The following is a 20,873-nucleotide window of genomic DNA, read 5'->3' as shown; positions in this document are numbered from 1 at the left end:
TAAAAAATTAAAAGCTTAAAGAAAGCTCTGTTTTCATAATGATCTGCTCTGCCAATATGTGTGTGTGTGTGTGTGTGTGTGTGTTTGGGGGGTGGGTGGGGGTCTGGGGTGTGATGTCGGTGTGTGTTCTGGGTCCAGGGGTTACCGTGGTGATGACTGACAGGGTCAGGGGTTTTCTGATGGCGTCTCTATGTGTCACTTTAAATCCCATAATTATCACACCACCTGCACCTCTCACTCTGCTCTATCCATTCTCTCTCTCTCTCTCTCTCTCTCTCTCTCTTTCACTCTGCTCTACACATTCTCTCTCTCTCTCTCTCTCTCTCTCTCTCTCACTCTGCTCTATCCACTCTCTCTCTCTCTCTCTCTTTCTCTTTCACTCTGCTCTACCATTCTCTCTCTCTCTCTCTCTCTTTCACTCTGCTCTACACATTCTCTCTCTCTCACTCTGCTCTATCCACTCTCTCTCTCTCTCTCTCTTACTCTGCTCTATGCTCTACACATTCTCTCTCTCTCTTTCTCTCTCTCTCTTTCACTCTGCTCTACACATTCTCTCTCTCAGTCTCTCTCACACACTCTATCTCTTTCTGTATCTCTATGCATTCTCTCTCTCTCTCCCTCTCACTATGCTCTACCTTTCTCTCTTTTTCTTTCTCACACGCACACACACACTCACACACACAGTCTGTATCTCTCTCTTACTCTCTCTCTCTCTCACGCACACAGTATCTCTCTTTCTCTCTTTTTGATATGTAATGACAAACAATATTGTCAAAGCATTACAACAGTTACAACAAAATTAGAATAAAATAAATTAATCAATAACTCTCTCTCTCTCTCTCTCTCTCTCTCTCTTTCTTTCTCTCTCTGTTTTCCACGCCTCCTTATCCTTGAAGTCTTCTGACAGCTTGTCTGATGGAAGTGTGTGTGTGTGTGTGTGTGTGTTTACACTCCAGAGAGATGACCCTTTTCCTCTCCAGCCTCCTGAGCCCCATTGACGTTTCCTGACACACACTTACACACCCTTTCGCTCGTGACTGAAGTGCGTATTGTGTGTGAGTGTGTGTGTGTGTGTGTGTGTGTTTGTGTGAGTGTGTGTGTGTGGGTGTGTCACTGTTTGGTGCTTTGTCCACAACTTCAGTTCTGCTTTGTCTCTTCACAATGATACAGTAAGTCCCTACATTTCTCTCTCTCTCTGTCTCTCTCTCTCTCTCTCTCTGTCTCTCTCTCTCTCTCTTTCTTTTTCGTTCTGCATGTCACTCTATCTTATCCTCTCTCTCATGCTCTCGCGCTTTCTCTCTGGCATGTGCGTCATCCTTTTGACTGTCCTTTATCTCCTCCATCTCAGTTTTCCCTCAGTAACTTTTCTTTCCGTGAACCAACAGAGGTGTGTGTGTATGCGAGTGTGTGTGTGTATGCGAGTGTGTCTCAGTGCTGCAGTTGTAGTTAATTGGTGTGTGTGTTCATGCTGATTTGTGTAATTCCGGGCGCTCTCAGGCTGGCGGTTTGTTATTGATGTGGGATTTCTCTCAGTGGTGTGTAACTTATTGTAATTTTATAGGGAGTTGAATTTCCTGCTTGTTTTGAATTGTGGCGCTGTTTGGAATTAGGCTCTAATTTTACGCCTTGAAATTTAACCTGAAATAAAAAAAAGGAAATGGGGGGCACACCCATTATGCAAATAAATGATACCAGGAACAAATACTCATCACAGTTTTAGCATTTTAGCACAGTAGTTTTACATGGTAAAAAGCAGTTACTTGCAGTGTATATTATACAGTATAGGTAGTGTAAAATATCGATAACATGCTGTAAATCAATGTACAGTACACAACTGGTAAAGTAAATTACAGTAGATGTACAGCTGAATGTTAATTACTCTAACTCTACAGGACATTTTTACAGTGTACACAGTAAACAGCTATGGAAAAAGTAAGAGACCACTTAAAAATTATGAGTTTCTTTTTATTTTCCTAATTGAAAACCTCTGGAATACAATCAAGAGGAAGAGGGATGATCACAAGCCATCAAACTAGGCTGAACTGCTTGATTTTTTTGCACCAGGAGTGGTATAAAGTTATCCAAAAGCAGTATGTAAGACTGGTGGAGGAGAGCATGCTAAGATGCATGAAAACTGTGATTAAAAACAAACCAGGTTTATTCCACCAAATACTGATTTCTGAAAACTTTATGAATATAAACGTTTTTGCTTTGCTTTATTTAAGATCTGAAAGCTCTGCAACTTTTTTCTTATTTATTTCAGCCATTTCTCATTTTCTGCAAAAACATGCTCTAAATGACAATATGTTTTTTTGGAATTTGGGAGAAATGTTGTGTTTGTAGTTTATAGAATAAAACAACAATGATTATTTTACTCAAATATATACCTATAAATAGCAAAATCAGAGAAACTGATTCAGAAACTGAAGTGGTCTCTTATTTTTTTTCAGAGCTGTATAATGCACAGTGTACACTAGTATTGCCAATTATAATATAGCACCTATATTACACTTTATTAACCTATTTTTGAGCAACAACACCTGGTACAAAATTTCCATACTGCTTCCACCTCCCCCTGTCGACACTTGGGTCTAATCCCCCCTGGTCCTGTGCAGGTGCTGCTGGAGGTGCTGCTGAATATGTGTGGTCTTCCTCATAAACAGAAATGTCATACCCCCGTCTTCTCGGCTGTAATTAGTGTAGGTTTAAAGGGTTAAAGGAAGCCCTGAGGAGTTGAGCAGCTCTGATAATCTGAGTGTAAGGAGAGGAATTCACTTTAAAGAAATTCCTGCTTCCATCTATTACTTTTGTCCAGGATCCAAAAGAAACCGGAGGAGTGCAGACCTGGTGTGAACTGCTGAAAATATTAATTAAGAAATAGAGAAGGTTTACTGTACTGACAGATGAACCCACACATGTGTAGAGTTCCTGGAGCACATTTGGCATGGATCATGTTGATGGGTGTAACCAGGGGTTGAGAACAGGGCAAAGGTACTTTTAAGTAGTGGTTCCAATTAGGCCTGCAACAATTGCAATATCGATTTATTGTACAATAAATGAACATAAACTCAATCATTTTTGCTAATCGGTATATCGTCTATTGTGTTTATTTGTATGTTTGTTAACATATTTAACAGTGAACAGTATTTTAGCCAGTCATGCTTCAATAACTGTGACTCCATACACACAGTGTGGACTAAAGTAGGTTAAGAAATAGTATATAGAAGTATATTATTCCATAACTATTTATAATAAATGATTAATTCTTTTTTTACTGTCTTTATAAAGTGTGAGATTGCTTTTTATGCTATTCTGTTGATCATTATCTCAGTGGCATTTAATAGCTTTAAAATGCCAAAAATATCGTGTATCGCAATAATTTCTGGGACAATGTATCGTCCACAAAAAATTCGAATCGTGACAGGCCTAGTTCCAATAACAAAAAAAAAAAAAAAAAAATATATATATATATATATATATATATTGCGAATAATCTAGAGACTGCACTCTGTGGGCGGTGTTTACATTCTGATATGGCCCAGAAAGCTGCTTTTTTATTTTCCTCATCTCATCAATTACTTTATTCTGCTCATCTCTCCACCAGTGTTAAGCTGGGCTAAAGCTGGGCTAAAACTATTGCCATGTGGGTCAGCCAGACGTCGTCCTGTATCAGTTTTTTCTAGTTTCCAAGAGTCTTTTGAAGGTGTATGAAACAGTACTCACCTCTCTTTGTCTTCATCTGTAATTTCTCTAAAGGAAAGACTTCTACTTTTAATAGTTACAGAGTTGCTGTGAATGTGTAAGTGTGTAAATGCTGATGTAGAGAGTTTAGTAACACCACCTGTTCCAGCACTGCTTTACTACCGACTATGGGTCCTATCGTACACCCTGCACAATGCGCATCGCAATGCTCGTTCACCTTACACCACGTCAACAGTCTATTTCTACGCCTTGTGCGTGGAAATATCAGGTGCACCACTGACTTATTAAAACCCTGACAACAGTCAACAGTCAGCCACTTAATCCTATCTTAGCCATGCAGGAGGGCCTCAGCGTATACACCCCTGCTCGTTAAACACACACACGGATGTGGAATAATGTAACATTGCTCTTCTCTTTAATTAGCTGATCACACCCCTTCACAGTGTGAACGCCTAGGTCAGTATCCTCTGCTGAGCATAAATTTCCAAAGCCCAGTTTTCTAAAGCACGGTCTTCTAAAAATGTTTGGCTGGTACTATATATATTTGTTTATTTTTTGTGGCAGGTTGTCCCTGAAATGAGTTTTTTGCAGGGTCTGAAAATGTAAATGGAAGAATCTGTGTCAGTTTGGCAAAGTTCTGTTATATTATATTAGTGGTGTCAGTTGCTTAAAAAACTACACTGCCTGGCCACCAAAAAAAAACCAAATGCTTAGTTAAATCCAGGTGGTGACTTTTTTTTTGACCAGGCAGTGTATTTTATTAACCACAGTAACATTTTGTAAAATCTTTAAATACTGGCACTTCCCTGTATTTTTTGGAGGTAATCTGTGAAATATTCTGTGGTATTTGTGCAAAGGTAAATTGGTTTCTTTGTGTATGTAAGCTCCTAGGTAGTGTTAGCTAGCTAGCTAACTGATTAGCAAAGCTGTTTTGTAGTTAGCTAGCGAAGGTGTTTGTTTTTGCTTTAAGTTTAGAAAAGAGCTGTTCTGTGTGTGTGTGTGTGTGTGTGTGAGGGAGAGAGAGAGATAGAGAGAAAAGTGTGTGTAGCCAGTAGTTTTAGCTACATAAGCTAGCAAGCTGTGTAACATTTGGCTACAACATGTTACCTTGCTGCATTCTCTCAGTGCGATCGCTAATGCTGTGTTACATTCAACCTGGGAAGTTGGAATTTCCTAGTTCAGAGCTGAACGTTTTTTTTTTTTTTTTTTTATCTGAAAAAAAAAGCAAAAGTATTATACTAGACCACTGCAGTCGTGCCATCATTTTGTAGTCTGTGCCATGTCATAACAAATTTTGTCTATGGGCTTTTTTTAAAACCTTCTGTGGACATATATATGCCCAGAACCCTGTATGTTTTATTCTGAGTGCGTTCTCCTCCTGAAGAACACTGGATTCTTTGAATTACGAGATCGTTTTAGAATCACAATCAGAATAATGCTAGATTTAAGCTAATGCTAAACTGTTCGGCGCACTGAACTGACTGAACAATGAAAAAAAAAAATACTTCATTCTACCTATTGAGAAATTCAGCTTAGACATGAAACACCAAATATGGGCATAAACAACATGGTGCTGAGTATAAAATGACAAAATGGTCTTCAAAATATTTCTTTAACTGGAATTCAGTAACATCAGGGTCTGATTAAATTTGGGCTTAAACTCTTCTCTGTAAGATCTCTAATGCTTATGAATTTCTTGCTGTTTGTAAAGGAGTTTTATGTTGTTGCTGTTGTAATGTTTTTTTTTTAACTAGAATGTTCCTCAGTGGTATATTTATATTCATATTCATATTCAAATTCTATGGTGCTAGGGTTTTAGGAATCCATCACTGATGGATCTCTGTTGCTTACTGTTGCTATTAAAGGTTAGTTACTAGCATGCCCCTAGGTTGGTATGTACTTACTTTTAATAGCCACTGTTATTAGCACTGGTAATAACAATATTATTCATGTTATTACAGTTACAATATCTGTCGTAGATTAGTGCTGCTGTATTGCAGTGTGTGAGCATACTTGATTGTGTGAGTGTGTGTGTCTGTCTTCTTCTTTCTTTATTGGAAGTATTGATCAATTACAACACAACTGTCTGTGTGTTGTAATGTGTGTGTGTGTGTGTGTGTGTGTGCGCACATTCCACTGCAGTGTTATCTGCTGCTGTTATTGTAGTAATCTCTGTCGGAGTGTGTGTGCGTTAAATGATTGGTGATGGGTAGTTTATTCAGCCCTGAGGCTGTAGCAGTTTCATCACTTCATCCAGACAGATGGTTTGTTTGTGTGTGTGTGTGTGTGTGTGTGAAGCTACGTAGCTATAGAGACATTTTCATCTCTCTCTCTCACAAACACACATTTCCTCTGTTTTAAGGGGAATGTATTATACCTTTTATTTTTACACAATTTACACAAGTCTATATGCTATAAAAAAAAAAAACAGATCCCTCCTTCAGACAAAGTCTGCTCCCTAATCCTGCTGTGTACTGTCTGAGGTTCTTAACTGATCTAGTGGGTGGGGCTCTGGTGGGGGTTGACAGGTGAGGGGTGGAGCCAGAAAGGTTTTTTGCACGTTTTCTGATGATTTATGACCCTAAACTGTTTCAGCTGACTCACAGATGATCTCGTTACATGGTAATAACCACCTCTTGTTCTTTATTCTCTCTAAAATTATAGATTTCCTATACTGTTTTGTTGTATTATATTATTTTTTTGTATACTCTCATTTTTTTCATTATATTTAATGCTTTTTCTCTCTTTTAGTACAAAATCCGCTCCTCTTGTTTAGATGACAGTTTTGCACATCTTGGCTGGATTGGAGTCACCTGGAAATCAGGCATTCAGTTAACAGCTGTGCTGAACTTGTCAAGAGTTAATTACTTGAATTTCTTGTCTCTTAATGTGTTTGAGAGCATCAGTTGTAAAGTTGTGAATAGGTAGAGTTACAGGTATACAGTGAATAGCTCTATTTGAGTAATGTTCTAATCCATGTTATGACAAGAACTACTCAACTAAATAAAAAAAGAATTACTTTTAAGAAGAAATAAAGATTGGTTAATCCAAAAAGAAGGATTTCAAGAACTTTAAGAGTATCCGCAAGTGCAGTCACCGCAAAGACAGTCAAAAACGTTATGATGAAACTGGCTCTCATCAGGACCGCCCCAGGAATGGAAGAGCAGGATATCCCTCTGTTGCACAGGATACGTTCATCAGGGTTAACAGCCTCAGAAACCGCTCACACTTAACACTTTTAAGTTACTACATGATTTCTTATGTTTTCGTTCATATCCTGGATGTCTTCAGTATTTTGATTTATATGCTCTCGCTCTTTCTTACTCATATTCTCTTTTACTTTCTTTGCTCATTGTGAGTGTCTTCATGACTGATTCAGTTAGCGTGAATGCCATACCAATGGAGGTCCCCTATAGCGTATTTTTAAGTGTGAGTGTGAGAGAGTGTCCCTGAGGGATGTGTTAGACTGTAATTACTCGTTTCTGCCTATTCCAGGAAAAGCGTGAGCGTTGATTAAGCTCTTTGTCAAATGCAAATGTTCTGGCGTGTGTGCATTCAAGAGCAGTGATCAGGTATCGACATGAAAACGTGCGTGCGTGTGTGTGTGTGTGTGTGTGTGTGTGTGTTTGTGTGTGTTTGTGTGTAAGTGAATGAGGGCTGAACTTTCCAGAGCTGCGGGCTCTTAAGAGGCGGAGCCTAAGAGGAAATGTTACCACACACTTTGGCTTTATTTAATGCACTAACATTGCTTGAGTGAGACCACACATGGTGAAGAAAACCACACACCAATACACACAAGCACGCACACGTACACACACTTTAACACTTTTCTTAACGTCACCATGGCAACATCAAATGCTTTGAGGGCTTTGATTCTTTCATAACAAGGTGTTAAATCAACACCAAGGTTCAAATGGCAACTTCAATAATAATTTAATTTATTATGAAGAATGAACGCAATGCAATGTCCTTACGCCAAGCAATGTACGTAGTTTGTGGCCAGTTGGTAACAGTTGCTAAGCAACGTGGTACGACAAAATCTGGCCTGAGAACACCTAGTCAAGGACCAAGACTAAAGGAACAGTATGCTTTGGACAGAAGAACCTTGAGTCTTGGCTTGACAATTTGACGTTGTCCCTTAGAAATGAAAAGGAGCAAATTCTTCGGACTTTTTCACTGCAAAGCACAAACCTGACTTTTAACTCAACAATAAACAGAATAAAGAATAAAATAAATGCTAAATGTTAAATGCTGGTTTACCGTCACAGCATGAACGTGCAGGTCAGTGTTCTCTGCTGCGATGCCCAAAAGCTCTGTGCTGTTAAGATATGAATGCCAAAGTCAGAGCTCATCTGGTTCTTAAAAGTAATGGCAGATGACACACTGATTGGTTTATTTTATGTTACACCCAAAACACACCGATGATTAATTAAGAGAATTAGTTCATGTCTTTTGCATTTTTCAGGCCCTCATGATACCTGATCATGATACCCCAAAGACATGCCTTAAATCCAGTTGCACAATCTGCAATTGACCGGTGTGCTATAAACTGCTAAAATAGGGCCACTAGGGTTTACGGTTAATATCTGTTAATGCTTTATAATGAATGCCTGTCCCATGACAGTCCTGTTCATTCTTGTTTTGGTATTTTGTGTAATGTGTAATGGTAATTGTTACAAATTACATCTGGGAATGTCCTGATTGGACAGTTTTAAAGTTGGCATTTTAGATTAAGATTGTAACATGTTTGTTTCCATCTAAATACAAAAACACTTGAGGACAGTTCCAGGCCTCCATCCACACCGATCACACCACAGTGCATAAAGCACCAAGTGCCTGAGGGGCCCAAAAAATTTAGGCTTGTGAAAAATTAACATATTATCAATATGATAATAATAATCATAATAATGACATTTAAAATAAAATAATACAAAAGTGACATACTTGCTGAATCTGTGCGAAAGTGGGATTGCGCGTCCAAACTGTGTATTAAGGTAGCCACGTGCACAGCGTTCTTACTTAGCATAAACAATTTCCATAGTATAAATTAATAAGTTTTAAATGATATTACTGTAGGAATTTGGTGTAATTTGATAGCAAAATTAGAATTTAATAAATTTGCTTGTGTATAGACCGGAATTTAGACTCCTATACAGTAATAAACAAAAGATTGCCAAATGACCCCACTGATATTTTGAGGAACAATTAAAATAATATTTTATATGTATGTTTCAAGTAATAATACTGTAAAAAATTGAACTAATTTAATGGCAACTGTAGGACATTTTGCCTATTTGGTTGTACATAGACCAGAGTTTGGAATTCTATAAAAATGATCATCTTATCACATGACTAAATTCATAAATATCTCATTCTTATGTATTTAAGTGATATTCCTGTAGCAATTTAATGTCGCCAAAAGTCGAACTTCGGTTTTGTTTAAAGCCTAATTTTACATACTGAATTATTATGTGTGTTATTGTTTGTGTTTAGGGCCCCAAATGTCTAATGCAGACCCTGCTTAAAGAGTTTACAAGCCTGAAGCACAAAAAAGTTCCCATATAAGATTCTGTTCCTTTGGTTGACCTCTCTGGACTGAGCCCTGTATCTCCTATTGAGTCTGGCGGCCGGCAGATCCCCTTCCAGTAATCGCTGCTCTTTTAGCAGGACTTCTGAAAACAAAGCACAAGAGCGATTAAAATTTCATGAGATGTTTTTTTAGCGCCAGGGTTTCCCCGCCGCTCCGATGCCGCTTTCACAGAGATTAAAGTGAAATGCAACATAAACGACACCAACCTCCCGCCTTTTATCTGAGCGAACAAATTAGAGCTTTCACGTTCAACTTGCTCTTTTATTAAAGGGATAAAAAGACAGAGACATGGAACTGTGACAACTCAGAGCATTTAGTGTTTGTGTCTATATACTTTTTATAAACACCTACCTTGTGCTTCCTCTCACTGGCCACTTTATTGCTACTTAAATGGCTTCCATTATACAGTTATATACATATTAATATGCATATAGAATCTGCATGGCATCCTGAGACACATTTGCCCACAGATGTTGCATCCCAGCTGCTTCCATAATTGCTTGATTGGTGATAAATTTGGAGACCAGGCAGACGAAGGAAGTGTTACAATTAATATTAAAAATAATATAACTAAATAATAAATGGATTTTTGGCAGCAGTTAATGTAAATGTTATACAGGGGTTGGACAATGAAACTGAAACACCTGTCATTTTAGTGTGGGAGGTTTCATGGCTAAATTGGAGCAGCCCAGTGTCCAATCTTCATTAATTGTACATTGCACCAGTAAGAGCAGAGTGTGAAGGTTCAATTAGCAGGGTAAGAGTGACATACCAGAGTTCAAAAGAGGACAAATTGTTGGTTCACGTCTTGCTGGCGCATCTTTGACCAAGACAGCAAGTCTTTGTGATGTATCAAGAGCCACGGTATCCAGGGTAATGTCAGCATACCACCAAGAAGGACGAACCACATCCAACAGGATTAACTGTGGACGCTGTAAGAGGAAGCTGTCTGAAAGGGATGTTCGGGTGCTAACCCGGATTGTATCCAAAAAACATAAAACCACGGCTGAACAAATCATGGCAGAATTCAATGTGTACCTCAACTCTCCTGTTTCCACCAGAACTGTCTGTCGCCACAATAAATTATTGTGGTCTAAAACCAGGTGTTTCAGTTTTATTGTCCAACCCCTGTATAACCCAAACCACAAATCCACCTATTTCTGATATTCCCCCGTTTCCTACGCAAATGGGTGAGAGACACTGACAGCTAATGGAGTAACTGGAGGACTTTTGGACCCTGCGCTCTGAAAGACCTCGCCTTCTCCTCTCCATGCAGAGAAAGAGAGAGAGAGAGATAAAGAGAGTGAGTGAGAGAGAGAGAGAGAGAGTGTGTGTGTGCGCGAGCGAGTGCTTTCAGTTCGTTCTGCGCTCTCGTCCGGAGCACGCGGCTGTGTGTGAGAGTGTGTGTATGTGTAGGTGCGTGTGTGTGCGCGCGCGCCCGAGCGCCTCGCTCCGGACTCGTTCTCCGCGTCTTCATCCAGAGCTCTGAGCCGGCAGGTGGGAATGACATGAGCACCCATGAGAGGAAGAGAGGGAGAGACGTGTAAGCACGCGCACGCACACACACACACACAAACGCACACACACAGAGAAAGCTTGTGTTTGCATGCACTTTTCTTAGAAGGCGTCCTGCAGGCGCGCTCCTGTTGCAGGACGCACACACGCACACACAGCGCACGCACGCACGTGGGTTTGTGTTTGTGTGTGTGTGTTTGGGGAGGGTGGTGCATCTAAAAAGCAGTTTGGGCTTCTTTTGGGCTTTTTGTGTGTACACTGCGTTGCGCCAACGCACGAGCGCACTCACACAGAGGCGCGCGCACGCACGCACACGCTCTCGCGCGCAGACGGCTGTGAACGGAGTGTCGGCAGCTCGCGCGCTCGCACCATGGTGCTCCTGCAGCTCGCGCTCATTGCTCTCGTTTATCTTTGCAGACGGGGACGGCAGGTCTTCCTGAGAGCCGACGAGCCGCACGCGCTCCACACCTCCGTACAGGTAGGACCACCAGGCTCTCTCTCGCTTTCTCTTTCTGTGATTCTTTTTCTTTCTCTGTTTATTACTTGGTCTTTCTCTCTTCTGTTTCTGTCTCTCTCTGTCTTTCTTTCTCTCTGTTTCTGTCTTGCTCTGTCTTTCTGTCTTTCTCTCTTCTGTTTCTGTCTTGCTCTGTCTTTCACTTCTGATTCCTCTCTTTCTCTCTTAAACTTTTTCTCCTCATGCCACCTGTCTCTTTTACTCCCACTGTCTCTCTCTCTCTCTCTCTACACACACACACACACACACACAGATGTTGTGTCTTTGGTGTCCCTCTTTTTTATATGTCCCTCCTGCCGGGAAGGTCATGCAACACAAAGGGATGGACAGAGCGAGAGAGAGAAACAGGACAAAACCAAAATGAGAGAGGGAGAGAAGGGTGAAAAGGTAATAGAGAGAGGTGGATGACAACAATTGTATAGCTAGAAAAAGAAAGAGGGAGAGAGAGAGGTAAAGGACAACAAAGAGATATGGAGATATGTATATACAAGTAAAGGACAAAAAAACAAGAGGGAAAACTGAGGGAGAGAGACAGAAATAAAAGATTAGAGAGGGAGGTACAGACTAACGGGTGAGAGAGGTGGAGAGCAGAACAAACAGATACAGCGAGAGAGAGAAAAGAGAGGGAGGGAGAAACTAAGTGGAGGACAGAGAGACACAGGTGGAGGACAGAACAAACACAGACGGGGAAGTGAGAGAGAGAGAGAGAGAGAGAGAGAGAGAGTGAGAGAGAGCACCAAGTAGAGGACAGTGAGAGCTATAGGGAGAGAGACAGACAGAAAGGGAGAGAAAGATGTGTGAGACAGAAAATATGGAGAGAAAGAGGGACACAGATCAAGGACAGCAGAAGTGGGAGAGGGAGAAATGTATGTGTGAGATAGAGAGATGCAGAGAGACAGAGGTAGGAGAGAAAAGAGAAGAGAGAGACAGAGAGAGAGACAGAGAGAGAGGTGGATACAGTGGGTAAAGGGGTGCATTAATGGTGTGATGGCTTTGGGGTAAACTTACAGGATTTAGGAATTAAGTGTCTTTTTAGGAATTAATGAAGCTTCACTAACCCGTCTGCTATTTGTTTAAAATGCTGCTGATAGAGAGTTCACTGGTACAGATCCTAACGTTGACTTGCATGGTGTTCCTTGCGTCTAACAGGTAGTGGTTCAATTAGGATAATTTACTTGTTCTTCATAAAAAATGTTAAATTTGTTTTTTTATGTTTCTTTACTTTATTACTTTTGAAAGACCAACATGTAAAACACAGTAGTTTTGCATAACATTAAAACATAACATTGCAATTTTGTTTTAGTTTTTGTGTTTGCAGGGGGTGGTTGCAAATATGTAAGATGAACCATTTTCTTTTTATATGTTGGTTACACTAATTAAGGCGAGCAGAAGAAGTTTCATACTGAAAAAATACTTTTATCTATTTTTCCTAGATGTTTAAACTAGCACGGGTCAATTTGACACATAACATAAAAGGAGGGTAACAAATGTGGGCATTAAAATATAAGTGTTTAACAAATAATATACAGCTCATATGAGAAAAATACAGTAAAATTCTTAGATATCAGATAATGTCCATAAATGTCTCAACAGACTTTATATGTGGTCGCAAGCAGGTGTAAATTTGCCTGTATCTACGAGCATGTTGAGGCTGCAGACACTTTAAACAAGGCATGCATTTAAAAATGTGTGCATGTTTTACAAAGGATTTGCATTTACATTTATTTGGCTCATGTTTCATGAATGAGGGTCATTGTTTGGTTAGCTTATCTAGCTTAGCTGTCACTCAAGAGATAGTTCATATTAAACTTGCAGTAATGCAGGTATTTACACAGATTACACCATGTTCATCTTACATTCACATAATCTCATAAAATGAGTTCCAGTGTGCATTATAGAAAACAAGCCTTATAGAATATAGCAGTGAGTACATGTGTGTTTACAGCTTAAAGAGTCACTAAACCCTAAACCATATTTATTTTCATTAATAGCTGAAATGTGTTTATTTGAAGTAATGAAACCTTTAATACCAGTCCTGCTTAAGTTTTTAAAAACACTTCCTAACTTTTTAAAAACACTTTTATTTTGGTCATTTCCGCCTCTGCAGCGCCCTCTCAGGTTCAAATGTGCTATAGGTGTGGATGATGCTTCCATGTACTTTGGTACGCAAACACATCAAAATATGCAAATTAGTCAATCAATAGTACTGCCCCCGCTGACGTCCAACCATCTGCGTCTCACTGCTATTAGAGGCAGACTGCTTAGCCTACTCTGCTCTCCTCTATGGCCCGCCCCTAAACCCATACATCACCCAGTGCCCCTCCCAATCTACCCCTCACATTTTTTTGTTTTATTTATTTATTTATTTATATATATATATATATATATATATATATATATATATATATATATATATATATATATATATATTTATATTTATTTATATAATTTTTCAAATTTAAGCTGTCAGAAAAATGAGGGGATTAAGTACCCCTTTAACAGAGAAATGTAGCATAAAGAATAATAAAAAGATGATTTAAATGCTTTGGTGAAAAAGAAAAAGAGAGAGAGCGAGCAAAGGAGAGGCTAACATAAGTTATGAGCTGATTTGTTTTCTCAGTTTGCTTTTTGTGTGTGTGTGTGTGTGTTAAAGAGTGTTAAAGGTGAGTGAGTCGCGTCAATGTTGGCCTTTCTCTGCTTCATATTGATTAGATTTGTGTTTTGAAAGGCAGCTGAGCGTGTTCAACAAGGTGTGAGATATTATGTGTAAAGATCTGCCATTTGTTTGTGTGTTTGTGTGTGTGTGTGTGTGTGTACTTGTGTTTGTTTATGTGTGTATGTGAGAGAAGTTAGCTACATTAGCTCGCTAACTTGAGTGACAGGCTAATGTTAGACAACTACAGTAAAGTAATTAATACTTGAATTTAGGGGTGGGCAGTATTATATCGTATACAATATATCGAGACAGAAATATCATGATATTAAAAATCCATATCGTGATAATAGGGCTGTTCTGTCTTAAAAGTAGTCTATTATTAACTGTGAAGCTGTAGGTGTATTTATTGTGTAATTGTTTGAGTTTGCAGTTTATATGCATGCACTAAATATTCTGCAATATTTTTTGCTGCATTATATTATTTTATGCTGTATTATTTATTTTGCCACATTATGATTATTCTGTTATACTATTATACTATATTCCTATTATATTATATATTATTATATATTCCTCATATTTTAGTTTTTCTGTATCGCCAAGTATATCGTTATCGCAAAAATACCCTGAAATATCGTGATATTATTTTAGAGCCATATCGCCCACCCCTACTTGAATTAGTTCTAATAGTTTAGCTCAGATTAAATCAGTTCAAATCAGCTCAGTTTAGTTTAGCTCATGTCTGGTTCCAAACCAAAGTATAAGGTGTAAAAGGGGGGTGTGAGCCACGATCCAAACCAAAGAACCAGAGTTATCAGTCCAGATTTACTGAACCATGATCCAGTTAATCTGCAGTGTGAAACTTTTTCTAGATGGTTTAGACTTTTAAGCTAATTACAGGAATCTGAGTCAGTCTTAAAACAAACTAGAGGAATAAAGAACTGGTGTTGTGCTAAAATCTGTCTCCCATTGGCAAAGTGCAGCACAGCATGCAGCAGTATGAACACAAATGCTTAGACTGGGAATTGATTTATGTATTATAACAGTAGATTAACCCTTATTTATAAACAGAAATTCAATTAATCTGAGGAGAATCTTTTACACTCATTCTGCTGCAGAGCGAAAGTGTGAACGTGAAGGGGAATCAGATTCTGATATAGAGCTAGAATTCAGCACAACACCTAAGAAAGCAAAGCAACTCGAAGCTGAACTATAACATAACTAACATTCTACAAACCCGTTATTAATATGAAGAATAGAGAGACTCCGCCCACATAGCTGATGATGATGAGGTCAGGATACTACATTACTAAATACTAAACTGCAGTGTGAAACCGAAACTATACGGATAAAATACAGTGAAAACAATGAAACAAAGATACAAATCATGGTGTGAACCCTGGTCTGGACCTAATAATAATAATAATAATAATAATAATAATAATAATAATAATAATAATTGTAAATGAATAGAAAGAATATGTTCTATCTCATACAGTTGGTTGTGTTGTTTTGATCTCAGCAAATGATTTACAATTGCAAAACATTACAATCTAAAAAGAGAGTGTGTGTGTGTGTATGTGTGTGTGAATGCGAGAGAGAGATTCTCTCCATTTTGGCAACATCTGAAAAGCTTGGCAGTTTATGCATGTTCAGTTTATGCATGTTTGTGTGTGTGTGCGTGTGTGTGTGTGTGTGTGTGTGTGTGTTAAACTGATGGAGTGTGTCCAATATGAGCTGACTAATAATGACCTCGTCAATACACTGACCATCATCTGTACCACTTATCAACCTGAATAGATTACACACACACACACACACACACACACACTGGTTGGTTGGTTGGTTTGTATACCATGTGTTTGTGTTTGTCACAACATTGTACATTTACCCTATATACCCATAATTATAACAAACAACCCTGAATAAACCTTTTTTATCACAGTTTTTATGCATCCTGGCATGTTTTCCTCCACCAGTCTTACACACTGCTTTTGGATAACTTTATGCCTTTACTCCTGGTGTAAAACTTCAAGCAGTTCAGCTTGGTTTGATGGCTTGTGATCATCCATCTTCCTCTTGATTATATTCCAGAAGTTTTTCATTTGGTAAAATCAAAGAAACTCATCATTTTTAAGTGTTATTGCAGATATGTGAAATACATGTTTGTAATAATAATATTTACTCACTATATATTATTACATATGCAAACACATGCACATGCACACACTTTGATCCTCTGTGTGTGTGAGTGAGTGTTTGTGTGTTCTGAGGACAGGCAGATGTCTGATCTCCTCTGATGGAGGGATGGCTCCTGTGGGTCTTTCTGCTGCTCCACGTTTCTTCTTTCTACTCATGCTCTGAAAGCATGGAGTGCTCAATTAGCTAAATAACAGATGTGAGTGGATCAATGAACAATCGGTGCACTGATGTACGCTGCTCCCATGAGGCAACATGTAGCAGATAAGGTCATTTCTTTAGCATCTTGTTTGTGTGTGTGTGTGTGTGTGTGTGTGCTTTTATTAGGGTACTTCGTACTCTCTATGAACCTGTGTTCACTGCAGCCTCAGCTTTCTGTTCTGGGCTGATAGACGTCTTTGTGTAACTCTGGCGTGACCTTCTGCTGTTGTTGTTCATCCTCTTCATCATAGTTACAAATTGATTTCAAAATCTTGGTCATTAAGATGGACTTGGCTCCAGTTTTCAAATAGATCATTTTTCATGAGATGTGGTTGTGTGGGAATTTGTGCCCATTCAATCAGTAGACCATTATTTAGGCTGAGCACGTTTATTTGACCAGGGCCCAAGAAAACAACCCCAGACCATCATTTCTCTTCTATACAATTTTACTGTTGGTATTGTGTATCGTTCTCATAAGCATGTTTATCCATCACACTGTCAGATAAAGAAGCAGGATTTGATAAGATCACTCTAGAAAATGTTCCCACGTAATATTTTATATGCCATATTTTATATTTCTGCATTTGGTTCTCTCGTCAGAGATACAGTAGCTTCTTCACTTGTAGATGGTCCAGCTTCAGGGTCTGTTCTGAAAGATTTATCCATGAAATCAATCAACAAGCTCGACCTTAACACCATTTGTTTTGTAAACAAATAAACAAAAATGTCTGCCACATAATAAATTGCATTTGTTGAACTGTATGTATATCAGATTTAATTTGTCTTTGCAAAGTATTGGTCTAGACCATTTCACACAAATTGCACTTACGGTCATCTAGGGCAACTCTAGCAAGGCAGAAATGTTATAAGCCTGTTGAACCTTCAGTATAACCTGTTCTACTGGAGAGGTGTGTCTATGGAGATTACATGTTAGCGACTTGTTAGCAGTGGCTCAAACAGCAGAGCTGAACTCACTGCTGTCTTTTCTTTATTTTGATTTATGTTGTGTTCACTTGTAGATGATCCATTTGTCTATGAAATCAATCAACAAACTCAACCTTAACATATTTTTTTTAGTTTTAAAATTTTTTGTAAATGTCTATTATACCTTAACATACTTTTGCTGAACTATATATACTTGATATATTAGGTCTTTCTTTGCAAATTAGAAAAAAAAAGAATTTTGGCCTACGAGCCATTAAAAAATTAAACCATGGTCCTTGAATTGTTACACACAAATTGCCTTATGGTCGTCTATGGCAGCTCTAGCAAGGCAGAAATGTTATAAGCCACTGAGCTCTTCGGTAAGGCCTGTTTTCTGCAGAGGTGTCTCTATGAAAATTACATGTTAGTGACCTGACCTGTTAGCAGTGGGTGTGTCTCAAGCAGCAGAGCTAATTAATTTGTATTTTTAAGGTAAATGCTTAAAATATTAAGAAAAAGCAAACATTTTGCTTGGGGCCCCGAAGTGCTAGGTGCTCACTGCTGTATTTTCTGCGTTTAAATTTTTGCTTTCTTTTCTCAAACTCATCCTAAACATCTTAAATTGCTGTATATTGGAAAATCTTTTACATTTTAAAACCGGTTGAAAACCACTGGCCTTGACCATTTCACACACATTGCACTTACGGTCGTCTAGGGCAGCTCTAGCACGGCAGGGTTGTCTCTGTGGAAATTTTTAGAATGTTAGCGACCTGTTAGTAATGGGTGTGTCTCATTAATTAGCAGAGCTAATCAATAATGTGTTAGGGTAAATGCATAATGTATTTTTTTTGTATGGTTTGTATTGCACTTAAAATGCGTTTTACTTTTGCTATTTTTGCTTTGTTTAAAAATTTAAGTGTGTTACAGATATTGGTGTGTGTAGGCCTGTCACAATAATTACATTATCGATTTATCGTTCAATAAATGAACATGACCGCAATCATTTTAATAATCGTGATATCGTCCATTGTGTTTGCACTTACAAAATGCACTTACGTATATTGTGGCTGTGGGGGTGGCCACCGTGACCCGGTAGTGCAGAAGCACAAAGAGACACAGACACAAGGAGTCAAAATGTACCTTTATTAGGAAAAATGCCCTCCATGAACACACAAAACAAACTTAAAGAAACATAGTAACGGCCCAGTGTGGCTCTAGTTGCTTAACTTTAGTGTCTCTTAGGTTTGTGTTGCCTCAGTAAGGTTCTTATGCGGGTCCAACGCGGGCCAGCTGGGGCAGACCGGGGCTGCATGTCATGGTGTGCAGCCCATGGTTCCCCTGCCTCCATACATATATATATATATCTTTGACTATAACCTTCTTTTATTCAAGCTGGGAACTTTTTGGGTTCCAAAATTAGGTGCGTGAACAGGAATGAAAAGTTTCATGTCTTTAAAATGGTGCAATATTAGTGCCATTTAATGGTCCTAAAATCCCAACAATATTGATTATCGTAATAATTCCTGGGACAAAATTTTGTTAGCAAAAAAGTGTTCCCGTGACAGGCCTAGGTGTGTGAGGGTGTTTGTGCGGAGGGGGTGTGTGTGTGGACGTCCCGTTGAGATCATGTCCACAGGACGTCCCGCCCCATGGTCGGCACACAATGGCCGCAGTTAATCCTGTCACAGCCAGCTTTCTGCGTACTCTCACACCAGATGTGCGGGATTAACACTAAAATAGAGAGAGACGGCGAGAGGTCAGCAAGGTCAAGTTGACACGCGGCTGATTCTGTCAGTCATTGTGTGTGTGTGTGTGTGTGGTTTATATATATGTGTGTGTGTTTTAACGCAACAGCTGCGTTTAACGGAGGAGTCTACCCCCGTCCACGTCCCGTATGATCATTTTTATTCCTGTCGTCCGTCCTGTCCTCCGGTCCACCCGTCCCCCGGATCTTCTTCTCGCCTCTCCTCCATCACTCTCTTTTTGTCCTTTAACAGCGCTGAGCGTGTCCAAATGCAGAGCCGACTCTTCAACCGCTCGTCCGACATGCACCACCAGACCGTCCAGGTATGTCTTACGCTCACACACACACACACACACACACACACACACACACACACACAGGTTTGCGAGCGTACGCTGTGGACGCACCTGCCTGGCGCTGTCCCCTCTCTACGTCTTGTCTTCTAACCCTGCTTCTGTCCTGGCCTCGCTTACGGTCTCTGTTTACTGGCTGTGATTCAGAGCTGTTGGTCTGTTGTTGGTTGTGATGATGCTGCTCTGGCGCATCAGTGATGAGCTTGCAGTTGTCTGTCATTTCGTTTGTCGTTCAGGTTCATCTCATTATGTTTCTGTATGCAGATTTTAATGCTGTTTGATGTGTGACTGTTTGTCACTTGTGTATCTTGTCAGTGCTTTAATCTGGGCATTCACATTTCAGTGTCTTAACCATCTTTTTTACTGTGCTTGTTTGTATATATAACTTTTGTTCAATTCAATTCAATTCAAATGGGCTTTATTGGCATGACCATAGTAAATAACAGTATTGCCAAAGTATTATTTGATTAAATGATTAATTGAAAAAAACAACAACAACATTTGATCAGTTATAACATATACATAAACAGTTTATACATACATAAACAATTCACATATACATAAATAATTTGTTATCATTGTAATTGATTGTTTGGATATTTTCGAAAGTTTTTTGTTTATTTTATATTTTTTATAAATATTAGGGCTGTTAACGTTGAAGCATTAATGCTCCTGATTAATTTGGAATCAGTAACGCGTTATTATATTTTTTACGCAATTCATTACTCCACCAAGTTTGACTTCCACCCAGCACCAAACAGTTATTTGATTAGTCAGATTTATTCTATTAACCTCCCAGCCCTAAATCATAATGTAAAATATTATATAAAATATTACAGAATCCTTGTTCTTTGTTATTACAGTTTAAACATGCAACAAAGCATAACCACTCACATATTGCTGTATGTAAACAAGCATGCTGTAAGTAAAAGCATGATTTAAAGATAATACAAAACATGCATACATAACACACACAATACATAAATAAATAAAGAAAATGATGAATATAAAAAAGACGTTAATATAAATATATATTTTTTTATTTACATAGATTCACAAAAAATGTGAATAATACAAAATATAATTCTATGTTCAATTTATATTAATAAACTATAAACACACAAACAAATAAATGTGAATGAATGAATAAATAAATAAATCAATGCATAAATAAGTAATTATCATAAAAACAATATAGAATACATGAAGATATTTAGATAATTACATTAAGTAATTAAATAAACTTGCATTCGAACAGTAAAACAAAAATAATATTAATGGCATATAGCAAGTCAAAACATTTAAAAAATGTGTATTACTAATAAATTAAATTACACACATCAAGTTACCTAAATATTAATACATATATTAATTTATTTTTCAGACTATAAGGCACACTTAAAATCCTTAAATTTTTCCAAAAAATCGACCTTATGTGTGAATGTTACCCGTTTGAACACGCTAAATCTGTGTAG

The 20,873-nt window shown here is 38.4% G+C and overlaps 1 protein-coding gene across 5 annotated transcripts in view; it reads left to right on the top strand.

Annotated features, from left to right (window-relative positions):
• Nucleotides 1-20,873, top strand: part of LOC103041854 (cGMP-dependent 3',5'-cyclic phosphodiesterase) — a 364,471-nt gene that overhangs the window by 108,488 nt on the left and 235,110 nt on the right. Inside the window, exons 1-3 of one of the 5 annotated variants that reach the window (XM_022669607.2) lie at nt 10,796-10,835; nt 11,225-11,285; nt 19,299-19,368. In XM_022669607.2, coding sequence (XP_022525328.1) covers nt 19,315-19,368 — 54 coding nt within the window. In that variant the 5' untranslated portion in view covers nt 10,796-10,835; nt 11,225-11,285; nt 19,299-19,314. Of the gene's footprint in view, nt 1-1,074; nt 1,170-10,602; nt 10,836-11,224; nt 11,286-19,298; nt 19,369-20,873 lie in introns of those variants that run through there. The other 4 variants (XM_049467139.1, XM_022669603.2, XM_022669596.2 and 1 more) reach the window with 4 other exon arrangements.

Source organism: Astyanax mexicanus, chromosome 18 (assembly GCF_023375975.1).
Source record: "Astyanax mexicanus isolate ESR-SI-001 chromosome 18, AstMex3_surface, whole genome shotgun sequence".
Lineage (NCBI taxonomy): Eukaryota > Metazoa > Chordata > Actinopteri > Characiformes > Acestrorhamphidae > Astyanax > Astyanax mexicanus.
Note: the sequence above shows the minus strand (reverse complement) of the source record. Positions and strands in the feature narration are given on the sequence as shown.